This window comes from Chiloscyllium plagiosum, unplaced genomic scaffold (genome assembly GCF_037043375.1).
Source record: "Chiloscyllium plagiosum isolate Xiang-an unplaced genomic scaffold, Cpla_swu_hap1 HiC_scaffold_36, whole genome shotgun sequence".
Classification (NCBI taxonomy): Eukaryota; Metazoa; Chordata; class Chondrichthyes; order Orectolobiformes; family Hemiscylliidae; genus Chiloscyllium; species Chiloscyllium plagiosum.
In genome coordinates this window covers 228,775-247,309 of record NW_028270174.1, presented here as the reverse complement: position 1 = coordinate 247,309, position 18,535 = coordinate 228,775, and the positions used below count along the sequence as shown (strand labels likewise).

At 44.7% G+C, this 18,535-nt stretch overlaps 1 protein-coding gene across 3 annotated transcripts in view; it reads right to left on the bottom strand.

Moving 5' to 3' along the window:
• Nucleotides 1-18,535, bottom strand: part of dgkq (diacylglycerol kinase theta) — a 176,524-nt gene that overhangs the window by 74,510 nt on the left and 83,479 nt on the right. For all 3 annotated transcript variants that reach the window (XM_087979837.1, XM_087979839.1, XM_087979838.1), the window contains one exon: nt 10,796-10,946. In XM_087979837.1, the coding sequence (XP_087835963.1) occupies nt 10,796-10,946 (151 nt within the window). The remainder of the gene's footprint in view (nt 1-10,795; nt 10,947-18,535) is intronic.

Sequence of the window (18,535 nt, the reverse complement as noted above, 5' to 3'; positions counted from 1 at the left end):
TTAGGAACATGAGACTGGGATATCATAGCAATTACAGAAACATGGCTCAGGGATGGGCAGGACTGGCAGCTTAATGTTCCAGGATACAAATACTACAGAAAGGATAGTATACAGGCAAGGAGGGGGGGGGGGGGGGGGGGGGGAAGAGTGGCATTTTTGATAAGGAATAGCATTACAGCTGTGCTGAGGGAGGATATTCCCGGAAATACATCCAGGTAAGTTATTTGGGTGGAACTGAGAAATAAGAAAGGGATGATCACCTTATTGGGATTGTATTATAGACCTCCCAATAGTCAGAGGGAAATTGAGAAACAAACTTGTAACGAGATCTCAGCTATCTGTAAGAATAATAGGGTAGTTATGGTAGGGGATTTTAACTTTCCAATATAGACTGGGACTGCCATAGTGTTAAAGGTTTAGATGGAGAAGAATTTCTTAAGTGCGTACAAGACAATTTTCTGATTCAGTATGTGGATGTACCTACCTAGAGAATGTGCAAAACTTGACCTACTCTTGGGAAATAAGGCAGGGCAGGTGACTGAGGGAGCAATTTGGGGCCAGCAACCATAATTCTATTCGTTTAAAATAGTGATGGCAAAGGATAGACCAGATCTAAAAGTTGAAGTTCTAAATTGGAGAAAGGCCAATTTTGACAGTATTAGGCAAGAGCTTTCAAAAGCTGATTGGAGGCAGATGTTCGCAGGTAAAGGGACGGCTGGAAAATGGGAAGCCTTCAGGAATGAGATAACAAGAATCAGACAAAGTATATTCCTGTCAGGGTGAAAGGGAAGGCTGGTAGGTATAGGGAATGCTGGATGACTAAAGAAATTGAGGGTTTGGTTAAGAAAAAGAAGGAAGCATATGTCAGGTATAGAGAGGATAGATCAAGTGAATCCTTAGAAGAGTATAAAGGAAGTAGGAGTATACTTAAGAGGGAAATCAGGAGGGCAAAACGAGGACATGAGATAGCTTTGCCATATAGAATTAAGGAGAATCAAAAGGGTTTTTACAAATATATTAAGGACAAACGGGTAACTAGGGAGAGAAAAGGGCCCCTCAAAGATCAGCAAGGCGGCCTTTGTTGTGGAGCCACAGAAAATGGGGGAAATACTAAATGAATATTTTGCATCAGTGTTTACTGTGGAAAAGGATATGGAAGATATAGACTGTAGGGAAGTAGATGGTGACATCTCGCAAAATGTCCAGATTACAGAGGAGGAAGTGCTGGATATCTTGAAACGGTTAAAGGTGGATAAATCCCCAGGACCTGATCAGGTGTACCCGAGAACACTGTGGGAAGCTAGAGAAGTGATTTCTGGGCCTCTTGCTGAGATATTTGTATCATCGATAGTCATAGGTGAAGTGCTGGAAGACTGGAGGTTGGCTAACGTGGTGCCACTGTTTAAGAAGGGCGGTAAAGACAAGCCAGGGAACTACAGACAACTATAGACCGGTGAGCCTGACCTCAGTGGTGTGCAAGTTGTTGCAGGGAATTCTGAGGGACATGATGTACATGTATTTGGAAAAGCAAGGACTGATTAGGGATAGTCAACATGGCTTTGTGCGTGGGAAATCATGTCTCACAACCTTGATTGAGTTTTTTGAAGAAATAACAAAGAAGATTGATGAGGGCAGAGCAGTAGATGTGATCTATATGGACTTCAGGAAGGCATTCGACAAGGTTCCCCATAGGAGACTGATTAGCAAGGTTAGATCTCATGGAATAAAGGGAGAACTAGCCATTTGGATTCAGAACTGGCTCAAAGGTAGAAGACAGAGGGTGGTGGTGGAAGGTTGTTTTTCAGACTGGAGGCCTGTGACCAGTGAAGTGCCACAAGGATCGGTGCTGGGTCCTCTACTTTTTGTCATTTGCATAAATGATTTGGATGCGAGCATAAGAGGTATAGTTAGTAAGTTTGCAGATTACACCAAAATTGGAGGTGTGGTGGACAGCGAAGAGGGTTACCTCAGATTACAACAGGATCTGGAGCCGATGGGCCAATGGGCTGAGAAGTGGCAGATGGAGTTTAATTCAGATAAATGCGAGGTGCTGCATTTTGGGAAAGCAAATCTTAGCAGGACTTCTACACTTAATAGTAAGGTCTGAGGGAGTGTTGCTGAACAAAGAGACCTTGGAGTGCAGGTTCATAGGTCCTTGAAAGTGGAGTCGCAGGTAGATAGGACAGTGAAGAAGGCGTTTGGTATGCTTTCCTTTATTGGTCAGAATATTGAGTACAGGAGTTGGGAGGTCATGTTGCAGCTGTACAGGACATTGGTTAGGCCACTGTTGGAATATTGTGTGCAATTCTGGTCTCCTTCCTATTGGAAAGATGTTGTGAAACATGAAAGGTTCAGAAAAGATTTACAAGGATGTTGCCAGGGTTGGGGGATTTGAGCTACAGGGAGAGGCTGAACAGGCTCGGGCTGTTTTCCCTGGAGTGTCAGAAACTGAGGGGGTGGGCCTTATAGAGGTTTACAAAATTATGAGGGGCATGGATAGGATAAATAGACAAAATCTTTTCCCTGGGTTCGGGGAGTCCAGAACTAGAGGGCATAGTTTTAGGGTGAGAAGGGAAAGATATAAAAGAGACCCAAGGGGCAACTTTTTCACACAGAGGGTGGTACGTGTATGGAATGAGCTGCCAGAGGATGTGCTGGAGGCTGGTACAATTGCAACTTTTAAGAGGCATTTGGATGGGTATATGAATAGGAAGGGTTTGGAGGGATATGGGCCGGGTGCTGGCAGGTGGGACTAGATTGGGTTGGGATATCTGGTCAGCATGGACAGGTTGCACCGAAGGGTCTGTTTCCATGCTGTACATCTCTATGACTCTATGAGTCTAAGTTACGCTGCAGCTCTACAGAGTCCCGGGTAGATCACACCTGGAATATTGTGTTTAGTTCTGGTTGCTTCATTATATGAAAGACGTGGAAGCTTTAGAGAGGGTGCAGAGGAGATTTACCAGGATGCTGCCTGGACTGGAGGGCATGTCTTATGAAGAAAGATTGAGGGAGCTAGGGCCTTTATCCTTGGAGCAAAGAAGGATGAGAGTTGACTTGATTGTACAGTAGTTGTGTACATGATGATGTGACAAAGATAGAATGGACAGCCAGAGACTTTTTCCCGGGGCAGAAACGGCTATCACGGGAGGATGGGCATAATTTTAAGGTGATTGGAGGAAGGTTTAGGGACGATGTCAGAGATCAGTTCTTTACACAGAGTGCTGGGTGTGTGGGATGCACTGCTGGCAGTGATATTAGACTCAGATACGCTAGGGACATTTAAGCGATTTTTGGATAGGCACATGGATGGTAGTAAAATGAAAGGTATGTAAGTTAATTTGATCCCAGAGTAGAATAGAAGGTCGGCACAACATCGAGGGCCGAAGGGCTTGTACTGTGTTGTACTATTCTATGTTCTAAATGTTTGACTACAAATACAACTTATTGCCAGTACTATTTTTCATTATTGCAGGCACACAGTGAGATTTAAGTTTGGTTCATATGCCATGAATTGGTTTTTGCAATCTACTGTAAGTATTGAGGATTTAATTTTTATAAATAAACTACTCTCTGAACATTAATCACATCATATCGACACACACAGAATGCAAGTGTTTAATATTTTCCTGCTAATGACAGTATCAAAACTTTAGCGCCATTCAACAGGATTGTGATTCTAATAGGACGAGTGTTACAATGTTTGTGCTAAAGGGTTATTTCACTCACTGAGATTTCTCGTATTCTTGTGTAGTTGTTGGTCTAAATATATTGGGTTTATGTGTCGCAAGCAATGCACAAAGATAAAAGTCACATGTATCAAAAAGTGACTTAAATTAGGCCCTGCAGTACATAACTCAGAAAATCAGTAGCGGCATCTGCCTTGGAGTTATGGATTGCTCTACAACCTGTATGAATCTGGTATTACTATGTAAATAAAATAGTTGGCCAAAGTTACAAAACAAAACCAAAAGATCTGTGGATGTGTATATTTATCAGAAATTAAAACAGAAAGCACTAGAAAAGCTCAGCAGGTCTGGCAGCATCTTTCGAGAGAAAACTGAGGAAGGGTCACTCGACCTGAAAATTTAACTCTAATTTCTCTCCACGGATGCTGCTGGACCTGCTGAGCTCTTCCAGCAATTTCTATTTTTGTTTGTGGCCAAAGTTGTTTGTGTGTGTACCTGAGTCCATGAAGAATCAATTCACTGCCTGTGAGGAAGTTCCATACGAATACATTGTGCTCAAAAAGTAATCAAGAACATAAGCACTAAGAGCAGGTAGTGGCCGTCCGGCCCTTTGAACCCGCTCTGCCATTCAATAAGATCATGGCTGATCTTTTTGTGGACTCAGCTCCACTTACCCACCCTCTCACCATTCCCTTAATTCCTTTATTTTTTCAAAGACTTATCTACCTTAGCTTTAAAAGTGATTACTGAAGTAGCGTCAACTACTTTCCTGGGCAAGGAATTCCATAGATTAATAACCTCCTGGGTGAAGAAGTTCCTTCTCAGTTCAGTTCTAAACCTGCTTCCTCTAATCTTGAGGCGATGCCCTCTTGTCTTATAGTTTCACCTGCCAGTGGAAACATCCTATCTCTTTCTATGTTATCGATTCCCTTTATAATTTTATATGTTTCTATAAGATCTCTCCTCATTTTTCTGAATTCCAATGAATATAATCCCAATCTACTCAGCCTCTCCTCATAAGCCAACCCCCTCAACTCTGGAATCAACCTAGTGAACCTCCTCTCCACCCCCTCCAGTGCCAGTACATCCTTTCTTAAGTAAGGAGACCAAATCTGCACACAGTACTCCAGGTATGGCCTCACCAGCGCCTTGTACAGCTATAACAATACCTGTCTACTTTTAAACTCAACCCCTTTAGCAACGAAGGACAAAATTCCATTTGCCTTCCTAATTACTTGTATCTGTAGACCAATCTTCTGCGAGTCATGCACAAGGACAACCAGGCCCCTTTGCAAATTAGCACACTGCAATCTATTACTCCTACCAAAATGTCTGTCTTCACATTTGCTAACATCGTATTCCATCTGCCAGACCTTTGCCCACTCACTCAATATACCTGTTTCGCTGCAAAGTTTCACAATCCTCTGCACACTGCTCTGCCACTCATCTTAGTGTCCTCAGCAAAATTTGAAACCGCACACATGATTCCCAACTCCAAATCATCTATATAAATTGTAAATAATCGTGGTCCCAACATTGATCCATGAGGTACACCTCTAGTTGCTGACTGCCAGCCAGAAAAGTACTCATTTATCCCCACTCTTTGCTTCATGTCAGTCAACCAATCCTCTATCCACGCTAATACTCTACCCCTAACACCATGCATCCTTATCTTATGTAGCAGCCTCTTGTGTGGCACCTTGTTGAAGGCCCTTTGGAAATCTAGTTACACGATATCCACTGGGCCCCCATTATCTACTTTGCTTGAAATGTCTTCACAGAATTCCAAAAGATTTGTGAAACATGACCTGCCCTTCATGAACCCATGTTGCATCTGTATAATGAGACAATTTCTTTCGAGATGCCTTGCTATTTCTTCCTTGATAATCGACTCAAGCATCTTCCCCACTACAGAGGTTAAGCTCACTGCTCTATAATTCCCCATCTTTTGTCTATTTCCCTTTTCAAACAGTGGCTTCACATTTGCTATTTTCCAATCTGCTGGGACTGCCCCAGAATTCAGCGAATTTTAGAAAATTACCGCCAGTCCACCTGCCATTTCTCTCGCCATCTCTTTTAGCATCCTGGGATGCATTTTATCAGAGGCAGGAGACTTATCTATCCTTAGCTCCATTAGCTTACCCAACACTAGCTCTTCCATAATAATAATTGTTTCCTGTCCTCACCTACCTTTGTCTCTTTGTCACTTAGTGGCATCAAATAAAACACTCAACTTCTGTAAACTAACCTGACCTGTGTACCAAACAAACTGCAGCCACATGTCCTATAGATACATACCTGATCAATCTCTGTTTCTACAACTCCTCTACACTTAATTCCATTCTCTTGCTGAGATATTTGTATCATCGATAGTCACAGGTGAGGTGCCGAAAGACTGGAGGTTGGCTTATGTGGTGCCACTGTTTAAGAAAGTGGTAAGGACAAGCCAGGGAACCATAGACCAGTGAGCCTGACGTCGGTGGTGGGTAAGTTGTTGGAGGGAATCCTGAGGGACAGAATGTACGTGTATTTGGAAATGCAAGGACTGATTTGGGATAGTCAACATGCGTGGGAAATCATGTCTCACAAACTTGATTGAGTTTTTCGAAGAAGTAACAAAGAGGATTGATGAGGGCAGAGTGGTAGATGTGATCTATATGGACTTCAGTAGGGCGTTCGACAAGGTTCCCCACGGGAGACAAGTTAGCAAGGTTAGATCTCACAGAATACAGGAAGAACTCGCCATTTGGATACAGAACTGGCTCAAAGGTAGAAGACAGAGGTTGGTGGTGGAGGGTTGTTTTTCAGACTGGAGGTCTGTGACCAGTGGAGTGCCACAAGGATCGGAGCTGGGTCCTCTACTTTTTGTCATTTATATAAATGATTTGGATGTGAGCATAAGAAGCATAGTTAGTGAGTTTGCAGATGACACCCAAATTGGAGGTGTAGTGGACAGCGAAGAGGGTTACCTTAGATTACAACAGGATCTTGATCCGATGGGCCAATGGGCCGAGAAGTGGCAGATGGAGTTTAATTCAGATAAATGCGAGGTGCTGCATTTTGGGAAAGCAAATCTTAGCAGGACTTCTACAATTAATGGTAAGGTCCTAGAGAGTGTTGCTGAACAGAGACCTTGGAGTGCAAGTTCATAGCTCCTGGAAAGTGGAGTTGCAGGTAGATAGGACAGTGAAGAAGGCGTTTGGTATGTTTCCTTTATTGGTCAGAGTATTGAGTACAGGAGTTGGGATGTCATGCTGCAGCTGTACAGGATATTGGTTAGGCCACTGTTGGAATATTGCATGCAATTCTGGTCTCCTTCCTATCGGAAAGATGTTGTGAAACTTGAAAGGGTTCAGAAAAGATTTACAAGGATGTTGCCAGGGTTGGAGGATTTGAGCTATGGGAAGAGGCTGAACAGGCTCGGTCTGTTTTCCCTGGAACGTCGGAGGCTGAGGGATGACCTTACAGAGGTTTACAAAATTATGAGGGGAATGGATAGGATAAATAGGCAAAGTCTTTTCCCTGGGGTCAGGGAGTCCAGACTAGAGGGCATAGGTTTAGGGTGAGATGGGAAAGATATAAAAGAGACATAGAACATAGAACATAGAACAATACAGCACAGAACAGGCCCTTCGGCCCACGATGTTGTGTCGAACATTTGTCCTAGCTTAAGCACCCATCCATGTACCTATCCAATTGCTGTTTAAAGGTCACCAAAGATTCTGACTCCACCACTCCCACAGGCAGCGCATTCCATGCCCCCACCACTCTCTGGGTAAAGAACCCACCCCTGACATCTCCCCTATACCTTCCACCCTTCACCTTAAATTTATGCCCCCTTGTAACACTCTGTTGTACCCGGGGAAAAAGTTTCTGACTGTCTACTCTATCTATTCCCCTGATCATCTTATAAACCTCTATCAAGTCACCCCTCATCCTTCGCCGTTCCAACGAGAAAAGGCCTAGCACTCTCAACCTATCCTCGTACGACCTATTCTCCATTCCAGGCAACATCCTGGTAAATCTTCTCTGCACCCTCTCCAAAGCTTCCACATCTTTCCTAAAGTGAGGCGACCAGAACTGCACACAGTACTCCAAATGTGGCCTAACCAAAGTCCTGTACAGCTGCAACATCACTTCACGACTCTTGAATTCAATCCCTCTGCTAATGAACGCTAATACACCATAGGCCTTCTTACAAGCTCTATCCACCTGAGTGGCAACTTTCAAAGACCTATGAACATAGACCCCAAGATCCCTCTGTTCCCCCACCTCACTAAGAACCCTACCGTTAACCCTGTATTCCGCATTCTTATTTGTTCTTCCAAAATGGACAACCTCACACTTGGCAGGGTTGAACTCCATCTGCCACTCCTCAGCCTAGCTCTGCATCATATCCAAGTCCCTTTGCAGCCGACAAGAGCCCTCCTCACTATCCACAACTTCCACCAATCTTCGTATCATCTGCAAATTTACTGACCCACCCTTCGACTCCCTCATCCAAGTCATTAATAAAAATTACGAACAGCAGAGGACCCAGAACTGATCCCTGCGGAACTCCACTTGTAACTGGGCTCCAGGCTGAATATTTACTATCTACCACCACTCTCTGACTTCGACCGGTTAGCCAGTTTTCTATCCAATTGGCCAAATTTCCCTCTATCCCATGCCTCCTGACTTTCCGCATAAGCCTACCATGGGGAACCTTATCAAATGCCTTACTAAAATCCATGTATACTACATCCACTGCTCTACCCTCATCAACATGCTTGGTCACCTCCTCAAAGAATTCAATCAGACTTGTAAGGCAAGACCTACCCTTCACAAATCTGTGCTGGCTGTCCCTAATCAAGCAGTGCCTTTCCAGATACTCATAAATCCTATCCCTCAGTACCCTTTCCATTACTTTACCTACCACCGAAGTAAGACTAACTGGCCTGTAATTCCCGGGGTTATCCCTATTCCCTTTTTTGAACAGGGGCACAACATTCGCCACTCGCCAGTCCCCTGGTACCACCCCCGTTGACAGTGAAGATGAAAAGATCATTGCCAACGGTACTGCAATTTCCTCTCTAAGGGGCAACGTTTTCACGCAGAGGTTGGTACGTGTATGGAATGAGCTGCCAGAGGACGTGCTGGAGGCTGGTACAATTGCAACATTTAAGAGGCATTTGGATGGGTATATGAATAGGAAGAGTTTGGAGGGATATTGGCCGGGTGCTGGCAGGTGGGACTAGATTGGGTTGGGATCTCTGGTCGGCATGGACAGGTTAGACCGAAGCATCTGTTTCCATGCTCTACATCTCTATGAATCTATGAATCGTTCCCAAGCATCACTGTGCTGCTGTTTTTTTAAAAGATGTTAAACTAATACAACATTGTCCATTACTCAGAACAGAGGCAATTCTGTAAAAATAATGACTGCAGATGCTGGAAACCAGATTCTGGATTAGTGCTGCTGGAAGAGCACAGCAGTTCAGGCAGCATCCAAGGAGCAGCGAAATCGACGTTTCGGACAAAAGCCCATCACAAGCAATAAAGGCAGAGAGCCCGAAGCATGGAGGGATAAGCTAGAGGAGGGTGGGGGTGGGGAGAAGGTAGTATAGAGTACAATAGGTGAGTGGGGGATGGGATGAAGGTGATAGGTCAGGGAGGAGAGGGTGGAGTGGATAGGCGGAAAAGAAGATAGGCAGGTAGGACAAGTCTGGACAAGTCATGGGGACAGTGCTGAGCTGGATGTTTGGAACTAGGTTGAGGTGGGGGAAGGGGAAATGAGGAAACTGTTGAAGTCCACATTGATGCCCTGGGGTTGAAGCGTTTCGAGGTGGAAGATGAGGCGTTCTTCCTCCAGGCGTCTGGTGGTGAGGGAGCGGCGGTGAAGGAGGCCCAGGACCTCCATGTCCTCAACAGAGTGGGAGGGGGAGTTGAAATGTTGGGCCACGGGGCTGTGTGGTTGATTGGTGTGGATGTCCTGGAGATGTTCCCTAAAGCGCTCTGCTAGGAGGCGCCCAGTCTCCCCAATCTGCATAATACAATCGCAGTTTAAAGTAATTCACTAGGTGTTGTGGTTCTGTTCGCCGAGCTGGAAGTTTTTGTTGCAAACGTTTCGTCCCCTGGCTAGGCGACATCATCAGTGCTTGGGAGCCTCCTGCGAAGCGCTTCTTTGATGTTTCCTCCGGTGTTTATAGTGGTCTGTACCTGCCGCTTCCGGTTGTCAGTTTCAGCTGTCCGCTGTAGTGGTTGGTATATTGGGTCCAGGTCGATGTGTTTGTTGATGGAGTTTGTGGATGAATGCCATGCCTCTAGGAATTCCCTGGCTGTTCTCTGTCTGGCTTGCCCTATGATAGTAGTGTTGTCCCAGTCGAATTCATGTTGCTTGTTGTCTGCGTGTGTGGCTACTAAGGATAGCTGGTCGTGTCGTTTCGTGGCTGGTTGATGTTCATGTATGCGGATTGTTAGCTGTCTTCCTGTTTGTCCTATATAGTGTTTAGTGCAGTCCTTGCATGGTATTTTGTACACTACATTCGTCTTGCTCATGTTGGGTATCGGGTCCTTCGTTCTGGTGAGTTGTTGTCTGAGCGTGGCTGTTGGTTTGTGTGCCGTTATGAGTCCTAGGGGTCGCAGTAGTCTGGCATTCATCCACAAACTCCATCAACAAACACATCGACCTGGACCCAATATACCAACCACTTCAGCGGACAGCTGAAACTGACAACCGGAAGCGGCAGGGACAGACCACTATAAACACCGGAGGAAACCTCAAAGAAGCCCTTCGCAGGAGGCTCCCAAGCACTGATGATGTCGCCTAGCCAGGGGACGAAACGTTTGCAACAAAAACTTCCAGCTCAGCGAACAGAACCACAACAACAAGCACCCGAGCTACAAATCTTCGCACAAACTTTAATTCACTAGGTCTTCAACATTGTGGATGTTCCATAGATGCAATTAGTGATTGTCAATGCAAGTTTATTCTTATCGCTATTTCTTAACATGTGAATATCAACTTGATTGTCCAATTAAACCAGTTAAACACATCAACATAACAACCAGTCAAGCAAACAAGTGAAAACTTGATTCTTTTCTCTTTGTGATGTTTCCTTATTTACCATTGATCTCTATGTGTCTTTGAAGGAGTGACAGGCACTCATCCCGAGCCATCTGAGGAGGAAGACCCATAAGCAGCAGATTCACTTGTTCCATTGAGTTTTGCTTCTTTTTGATATAAAACCGTGTTTGGTTCATTTGTCGAACTGAAATCTATATTGCACAAAGACAGGAGACAATATATGACCATTCAACATGTGCAGTGTCGGAGATAGCATGAAAGCAAAAATCAAAGACACTACGAAGAACCCAAGTGAATGTTTGCCTGAATTAAGCTCACACGAAACGAGAACTACCTTTATGACAAATCTGGGATATCGAGGGAGAGAAGATGATTCTTTCATCTTTTCATTATTATGACATGATGACACCTCACAGAGGTAGCATGTTGGAAACCACGCCTTACTATTCCCAGAGTTATCACAAAAATTATTCCGTTTATCAAAGTATGGATAATCCTCAACGTATCTGTCAGACAAACCCAGGGTAATAGAATACATAGACCAGGTTTTTGTACTTAATAGGAATTTTTAAAAAAATTCATTTGTAGGATGACAGTGTCGTTGGCTGACCAGCATTTCTTGCCTGTCCCTAGTTGCCTTTGAAAAGTTTGTGGTGAGCTGCCTTCTTCAACCTCTGCAGTCCACCCGTGTGGGTTGACCCACAATGCCAGTAGGGAGGGAATTCCAGGATTTTGACCCAATGACAGTGAAGGAATGGCAATATATTTCCAAGGCAGGATGATGAATGGTTTGGAGGGGAACTTGAAGGTAATGGTGTTCCCATTCACCTGCTATCCTAGTCCTTCTAGATGAAGGTAGTCATGGGTTTGGAAGATCCAAGGATCTTTGCTCAATTTCTGCAGTGCATCTTGATTGTACGCACTGCTGCTACCAAGCGACATTGGTGGAGGGAATGAATGCTTGTGGATATGGTGCCAATCAAGTGAGCTGTTTTGTCTTGGATACTGTCAAGCTTCTTGAGTGTTCGTTGGAGTTGCACCCATCCAGGCAAGTGGGGAGTATTCCATCACACTCCTGACTTGTAAGTGGTGGACAGGCTTTGGGGGGACAGGAGGTGAGTTACTCACCACAATATTCCTAGCCTCTGACCTGCTCTTGTAGCTACTAAATTTATACAGCTAGTCCAGTTGAGTTTCTTCAGTGGTAACCTCTCAGTTGTTGATAATGGGGAATTCAGTGATGATAATGCCATTGAATGTCAAGGGGGTGTGGTTAGATTGTCTATTATTGGTGATGGTCATAGTCTGGCATTTGTGAGACATGTTACTTGCCACTTGTCAGCCCAAACCTAGATATTGTTCAGATCTTGTTGTATTTGAACATGGACTGTTTCAGTATCTAAGAAGTCATGAATGGTGTTGAACATTGTGCCATCAATGGCAAACATCTCCATTTCTGACCTTATGATGGCGGGAAGGTCATTGATGAAGCAACTGAAGATGGTTGGGCCAAGGACATTACTCTGATGAACACCTGCAGAGATGCCCTGAAGGTGTGATGAGTGACCTCCAACAACCACGACCATCTTCCTATGCACCAGGTATGACTAACCACCGGAGAGTTTGCTCCCTGATTCCCAATGATTCTAGTTTTGCCAGGGCTCCTTGATGCCACACTCAGTTGAACACAGCCTTGATATCATGGGCTGTCACTCTCATCTCACCTCTGGAATTCAAACATATGCCCATGTTTGAACCATGGCTTTAATGAGGTCAGGAGCCGAGTTGCCCTGGAGCATCCCAAACTTGGCATCACTGAGCAGGTGCTGCTTGACAGCACTGTTAATGACACCTTCCATCACTTTACTAATGATTGGGAATATACTGACGCAGTAGTAATTGGCTGGGTTGGATTTATTCTGTTTTTTTGTGTACAAATATATCTGGGCAATTTTCCACATTGTCAGGTAGATACTGGCATTCTAACTGTACTGGAACAGCTTGGCTAGGGTAACAGCAAATTCTGGAGCACAAGTCTTCACTACTATTGCTGGAATGTTGTCAGGCCCCATAGTCTTTGAAGCATTCAGCGTCTCCAACAGTTTCTTGATATCACGTGGTATGAATCAAATTGGCTGAAGACTGGTATCTTTAATGCTGGGGACCAGTGGAGGAGGCCAAGATGAGGATAATTTACTCAGCACTTCTGGCTGAAGATTATTGTGAAAGTTTCAGCCTTAACTTTTGACTGATGTGTTGGGCTCTGCCATCATTAAGGATGGGGATATTTGTGGAGCCTCCTCCTCCAGTGAATTGTTTAATCGTCCATCACCATTCATAATTGGATGTGGCAGGACTGCAGGGCTTAGATCTGATCTGCTAGTTGTGGGATCGCTTAGCTCTGTCTATCACTTGCTGCTTATGCTGTTTGGCGTGCAAGTAGTCCTGTTTGGTGGCTTCACCAGGTTGACACCCCGCATCTTCAGGTATGCCCAATGCTGCTCCTGGCATGCCCTCCTGAACTCTCCATTTAATCAGACTTGATGGTAATGGTTGAGTGGGGGATATGCCGGGCCATGCGGTTACAAAGTGTGCTAGAGTGCAATTCTGCTGCTATTGCTAGATCTGTTCAAAGTCTGTCCCATTTACCATGATGATAGGGCCACACAACACAAGATGGGACTTTGTTTTCACTGTGTGGTTGTCCTTCTTACTGACACTGTCATACAAAATGCATCTACAGCTGGCAGGTTGATAATGATGAGGTTAAGTATGCTTTTCCCTCTTGTTTGTTCTCTCACTACATGTTGCAGACCCAGTCTAGCAGTTATGCCCTTTAGGACCTGACCAGTTTGATCAGTTATGCTGCTACTGAGCCACTCTTGGTGGTGGATGCTGAAATCCTCCACTCAGAATACATTCTGAGGAGTACTGATTCATCAGCCAAGACAGCACAATCATAGTAATCAGCAGGTTTCCTTTCACATGTTGAATCGGAAGCTATGAGGCATCATGAGGCCCAGAGTCAACGTTGAGGACTCTCAGGGCAACTCAACCCTGACTGTGTACCACTGTGTTGCCCCCTCTGCTGGGTGTGTCCTGCCATGGGACAGAATATATCCAGAGATGATGATGATGGTGTCTAGGACATTGCCTGCAAGGTATGATTCTGTGAGTACAACAACGTCAGGCTGTTTGCTTGACTAGCCTGTGAGACAGCTCTCCCAATTTTAGCCCTAACCCCCAGATGTCAGTGAGGTGGACTTTGCAGGGTTGACAGATGTTGTTGAAACTTTATTGCTGGAACAGCACAGCAGGTCAGGCAGCATCCAGGGAACAGGAGATTCGACGTTTCGGGCACAGGCCCTTCTTCAGGAATGAGCAGAGAGTGTTCAGCAGGAGAAGATAAAAGGTAGGGAGGAGGGACTTGGAGGAGGGGCGTTGGAAATGTGATAGGTGGAAAGAGGTCAAGGTGAGGGTGATAGGTCAGAGTAGGATGGAGGCGGAGAGGTCAAGAAGGAGACTGCAGGTCAGGAAGGCGGTGCCGGGCTGGAGGGATTCGGCTGAGACAAGGTGGGGGGAGGGGGGATGAAGAAACTGGTGAAGTCCAAGTTCATCCCCTGTGGTTGGAGGGTTCCCAGTCGGAAGATAAGACGCTCCTCCTCCGACCGTCGCGTTGTTGTGGTTTGGCGGTGGATGAGTCCAATGACCTGCATATCCTCGGTGGAGTGGGAGGGGGAGTTGAAATGCTGTGCTACAGGGTGGTTGGGTTGGTTCGTCCGGGTGGCCCAGAGGTGCTCTCTGAATCGCTCCGCAAGTAGGCGGCCTGTCTCCCCAATATAGAGGAGGCCACACCGGCTGCAGCGGATGCAGTAGATGATGTGGGTGGAGGTGCAGGTGAATCTGTGGCGGATATGGAAGTTTCCCTTGGGGCCTTGGAGAGAAGTGAGGGGGGAGGTGTGGGCGCAAGTGTTGCACCTCCTGCGGTTGCAAGGGAAGGTGCCGGGAGTGGAGGTTGGGTCGGTGGGGGGTGTGGATCTGACAAGGGAGTCGCGGAGGGAGTGGTCTCTACGGAAAGCTGATAGGGGAGGGGAGGGAAATATATCCTTGGTGCTGGGGTCTGTTTGGAGGTTGCGGAAGTGACGGCGGATGATGCGCTGTACATGGAGATTGGTGGGGTGGTAGGTTAGGACCAGTGGGGTTCTGTCCTGGTGGCGGTTGGAGGGGCGGGGCTCAAGGGCGGAGGAGCGGGAAGTGGAGGAGATGCGGTGGAGGGCACCGTCGACCACGTCGGGGGGGAAATTGCGGTCCTTGAAGAAGGAGGCCACCTGTGTTGTACGTATTTTGAACTGGTCCTCCTGGGAGCAGATGCGGCGGAGACGAAGGAATTGGGAGAATGGGATGGCGTTTTTACAGGGGGCAGGATGGGAGGAGGTGTAGTCCAGGTAGCTGTGGGAGTCGGTTGGTTTGTAGTAGATGTCCGTGTTGTTCTGCTTGTCTTTTCTATGTCAGATGATCCACCCAGTTTGATTTCTTTGAGACTTTGTAGCGACTGATACAAATGAATGGCATGCTAGGCCATTTCAGAGGGCAATTGAGAGTCAACCATATTGTTGTGGGTCTGGAGTCACATACAGATGTCATTATTGAACCAGATGGATTGTTCCAACAATCGACAATCTTTCATGGTCATCAATAAATTCTTAATTCCAGATTTTTTTTATTGAATTCAAATCCCACCATCTGTCATGGCAGGATTTGAATCTGAGTCTCCAAATCATCAACTAAATTTCTGGATTAATAGTCTAGCGATATTGCCTCCCCCTATTAGAAGTAAGTAGATTCTAACTACAGGTAGGCTAAGAACTGTTGACATAAACTCTATTGGTTAAATCTGTAACCACCATCTAAACATTTTCCCCTGCCCCACCTCAGTAATACATGCATACAGACAGGCAAAAAAAGAACAATTGATGTTATGGGTGGAGGGGATAAAAAAAACTGAGGAAGCAATTCAATTCACTGAAATGACCTTTCAGCTTGCCAGGATTTTCTGATCTTTTGTCTCTTTTCTCCAGGTTCTTTTCATTCCTTTGCAAATGACACAAGTGATTGGTGCAATAACTGCAAAGGCTCCTGGTTATTGGTTAAAGAAACAGTTTACAGCAGCTGGTAGGAACAAATAAACTGGTTTTCCTCAGATTTTGGGTATTTTACTGGAAAAAAAGACCTCTGGCCTTCTGTCAGTATTGTATACACCCACAATCTGCTCAACTACCCAGCAGCAAATCAGATAGTCATTGTCAGGCTGATGGTCTTTGTCATCCACAACTGGTTACAACTCCAAAATCAATCAGCAACTTGTTGCCAAATGAAACTGACTAGGGCTATGGCGCTAGTCTGCAAAGAGTCTCCACTACCACTTGAAAAAAGCAAGTGTAGAAACATGACTTAAAATGAGTTTCAATAACTGGTTTTTTAAAGTGCAGCAATTCTATCCCTAAACTTTGGCTTTAAGGCACGGTGGCACAGTGGTTAGCACTGCTGCCTTACAGCTCTAGAGACCCAGGTTCAATTCCCGCCTCAGACGATTGACTGTGTGGAGTTTGTACATTCTCCCCGTGTCTCCGTGGGTTTCCTCCGGGTGCTCTGGTTTCCTTCCACAATCCAAAAATGTGCAGGTTAGGTGAATTAGCCATGCTAAATTGCCCATAGTGTTAGGTGAAGGGGTAAATGTAGGGGAATAGATCTTGGGTGGGTTGCGCTTCGGCGTGGACTTGTTGGGCCAAAGGGCTTGTTTCCACACTGTAAGTAATCTAATCTAATCAGATAATCCTTTTCTGATTTCAGTTCACAATGAAAAACACAGAAAAATAAAAAATACAGTCTTTTCAAAGCAATCCTCCAGAAGAAAAATCTTTAGCAAATGTTACCATCCCAGCTAAGGTTTTTACTGTGCAATTCAGATCCCAGAGTGAAACCTGGTTTGATGGATCATATTTTGTTTTAATTTGGTTTTAATGAAGTGTTTACTTGCTGAAACATAAGCATGCAATGCTGAGTTCTTGTTTTAACAATAAAACAGAAGTCTACTAACAAAAGGAATGAAGATAAAATAGAATAAATCAAATTACCTACTATAACCCAAATTCGAAGATTTTTCAGTACAGTTGGTTCTGCCATAACACGTGTTTCTTCAGCCAAATTGGTTTTAATGTGATGAAGAATTTAGAACGTTGTGTGTAGAATGTGAATTTTCTTTACCTGTATTGGTTATAATGCATTTCCCGCCCTATTTGTTTAAATGGCACAGCTATTGCACAAAGAGAACAAAGAAAATTTACAGCCCAGGAACAAGCCCTTCTGCCCTCCAAGCCTGAGCCGATCCACATCTACTGTCTAAACCTGTCGGTCAATTCCTAAGCATCTGTATCCCTCTGCTTCCCACCTACTCATGCATCTGACCAGATGCATCATAAATGGATCTACCGATGCGATGATCGCATGTTATATCAGAAACAACTATACACAGTAAAAGCATAATCACATTAAATCCAAAACACTCGTTTAAAAATTAAAAAAGAAAAAAAAATAACAGTTTTCATGTAGGACTCAAAACACGTTTTGTGTCGTACCCAAATTCATCGAAAGTGGTAACCATTAATCACTTATGACTAGTTTACCGAGTGGAACTACAGATAGTCTCTTCCTGGAGTTATTAGACATGAGCTTAAATGTACTTAACTTTTAGTAGCTTGTTCAGAATTTTATCAATACACTTTCAGTCTGGGATTAACACTAACTCTTTAATCCAAAGTAATCTAGTTCCACTATAACCTTCCCTGACCTAACCAGCCATTGTCATGTAAGGACTTCATTGGACAACCCAAAACTTGAAGTAAAACAAAAAAAACTCCCTCTCTAAGCTGGTGTTTTTCTCAAGGTTAAAAATAAACAGTCTCCAGAAATCTCTAATTAATCTTGATTTGGAGGAGCAGGTGTTGGTCTGGGGTGTACAAAGTTAAAAATCATTCAACACCAGGGGTTATAGTCCAATAGGTTTATTTGGAAGTATTAGCTTTCGGAGCACTGCTCCTTCATCAGGTGATACTCCAAAGGCTAATGCTTCCAAATAAACCTGTTGGACTATAACCTGGTGTTATAATCCTAAAGGTAGGTCTCAAAAATGATTCTTAAAGAAATCACCAGGGCTACAGAAATATTTGAATTGAATTGAATTTATTGTCATGTGTACCAAGGCACAGCGAAAAGCTTTGTCTTGTGAGCAATACAGGCAGATCACATATTAAATACTTAAGTTAATTATTAACTTCAGAGTCACAAAAAACCCAAAGTTACCAGATTTCAGTTTATATCACACAAATCACAGACTTAGAGATAATAAGATTACATTACAGCGTGGAAACAGGCCCTTCGGCCCAACAAGTCCACACCGACCCGCTGAAGCGCAACCCACCCATACCCCTACATTTACCCCTTACCTAACACTACGGGCAATTTAGCATGGCCAATTCACCTGACCTGCACATCTTTGGACTGTGGGAGGAAACCGGAGCACCCGGAGGAAACCCATGCAGACACGGGGAGAACGTGCAAACTCCACACAGTCAGTCGCCTGAGGCGGGAATTGAACCCGGGTCTCAGGCGCTGTGAGGCAGCAGTGCTAACCACTGTGCCACCATGCCGCCCACAGATAAGGATCGCAGATGCTGGAAATCAAGTGTCAATAAAATGTGGGAGCAGGTAGATTGAAGTTTTG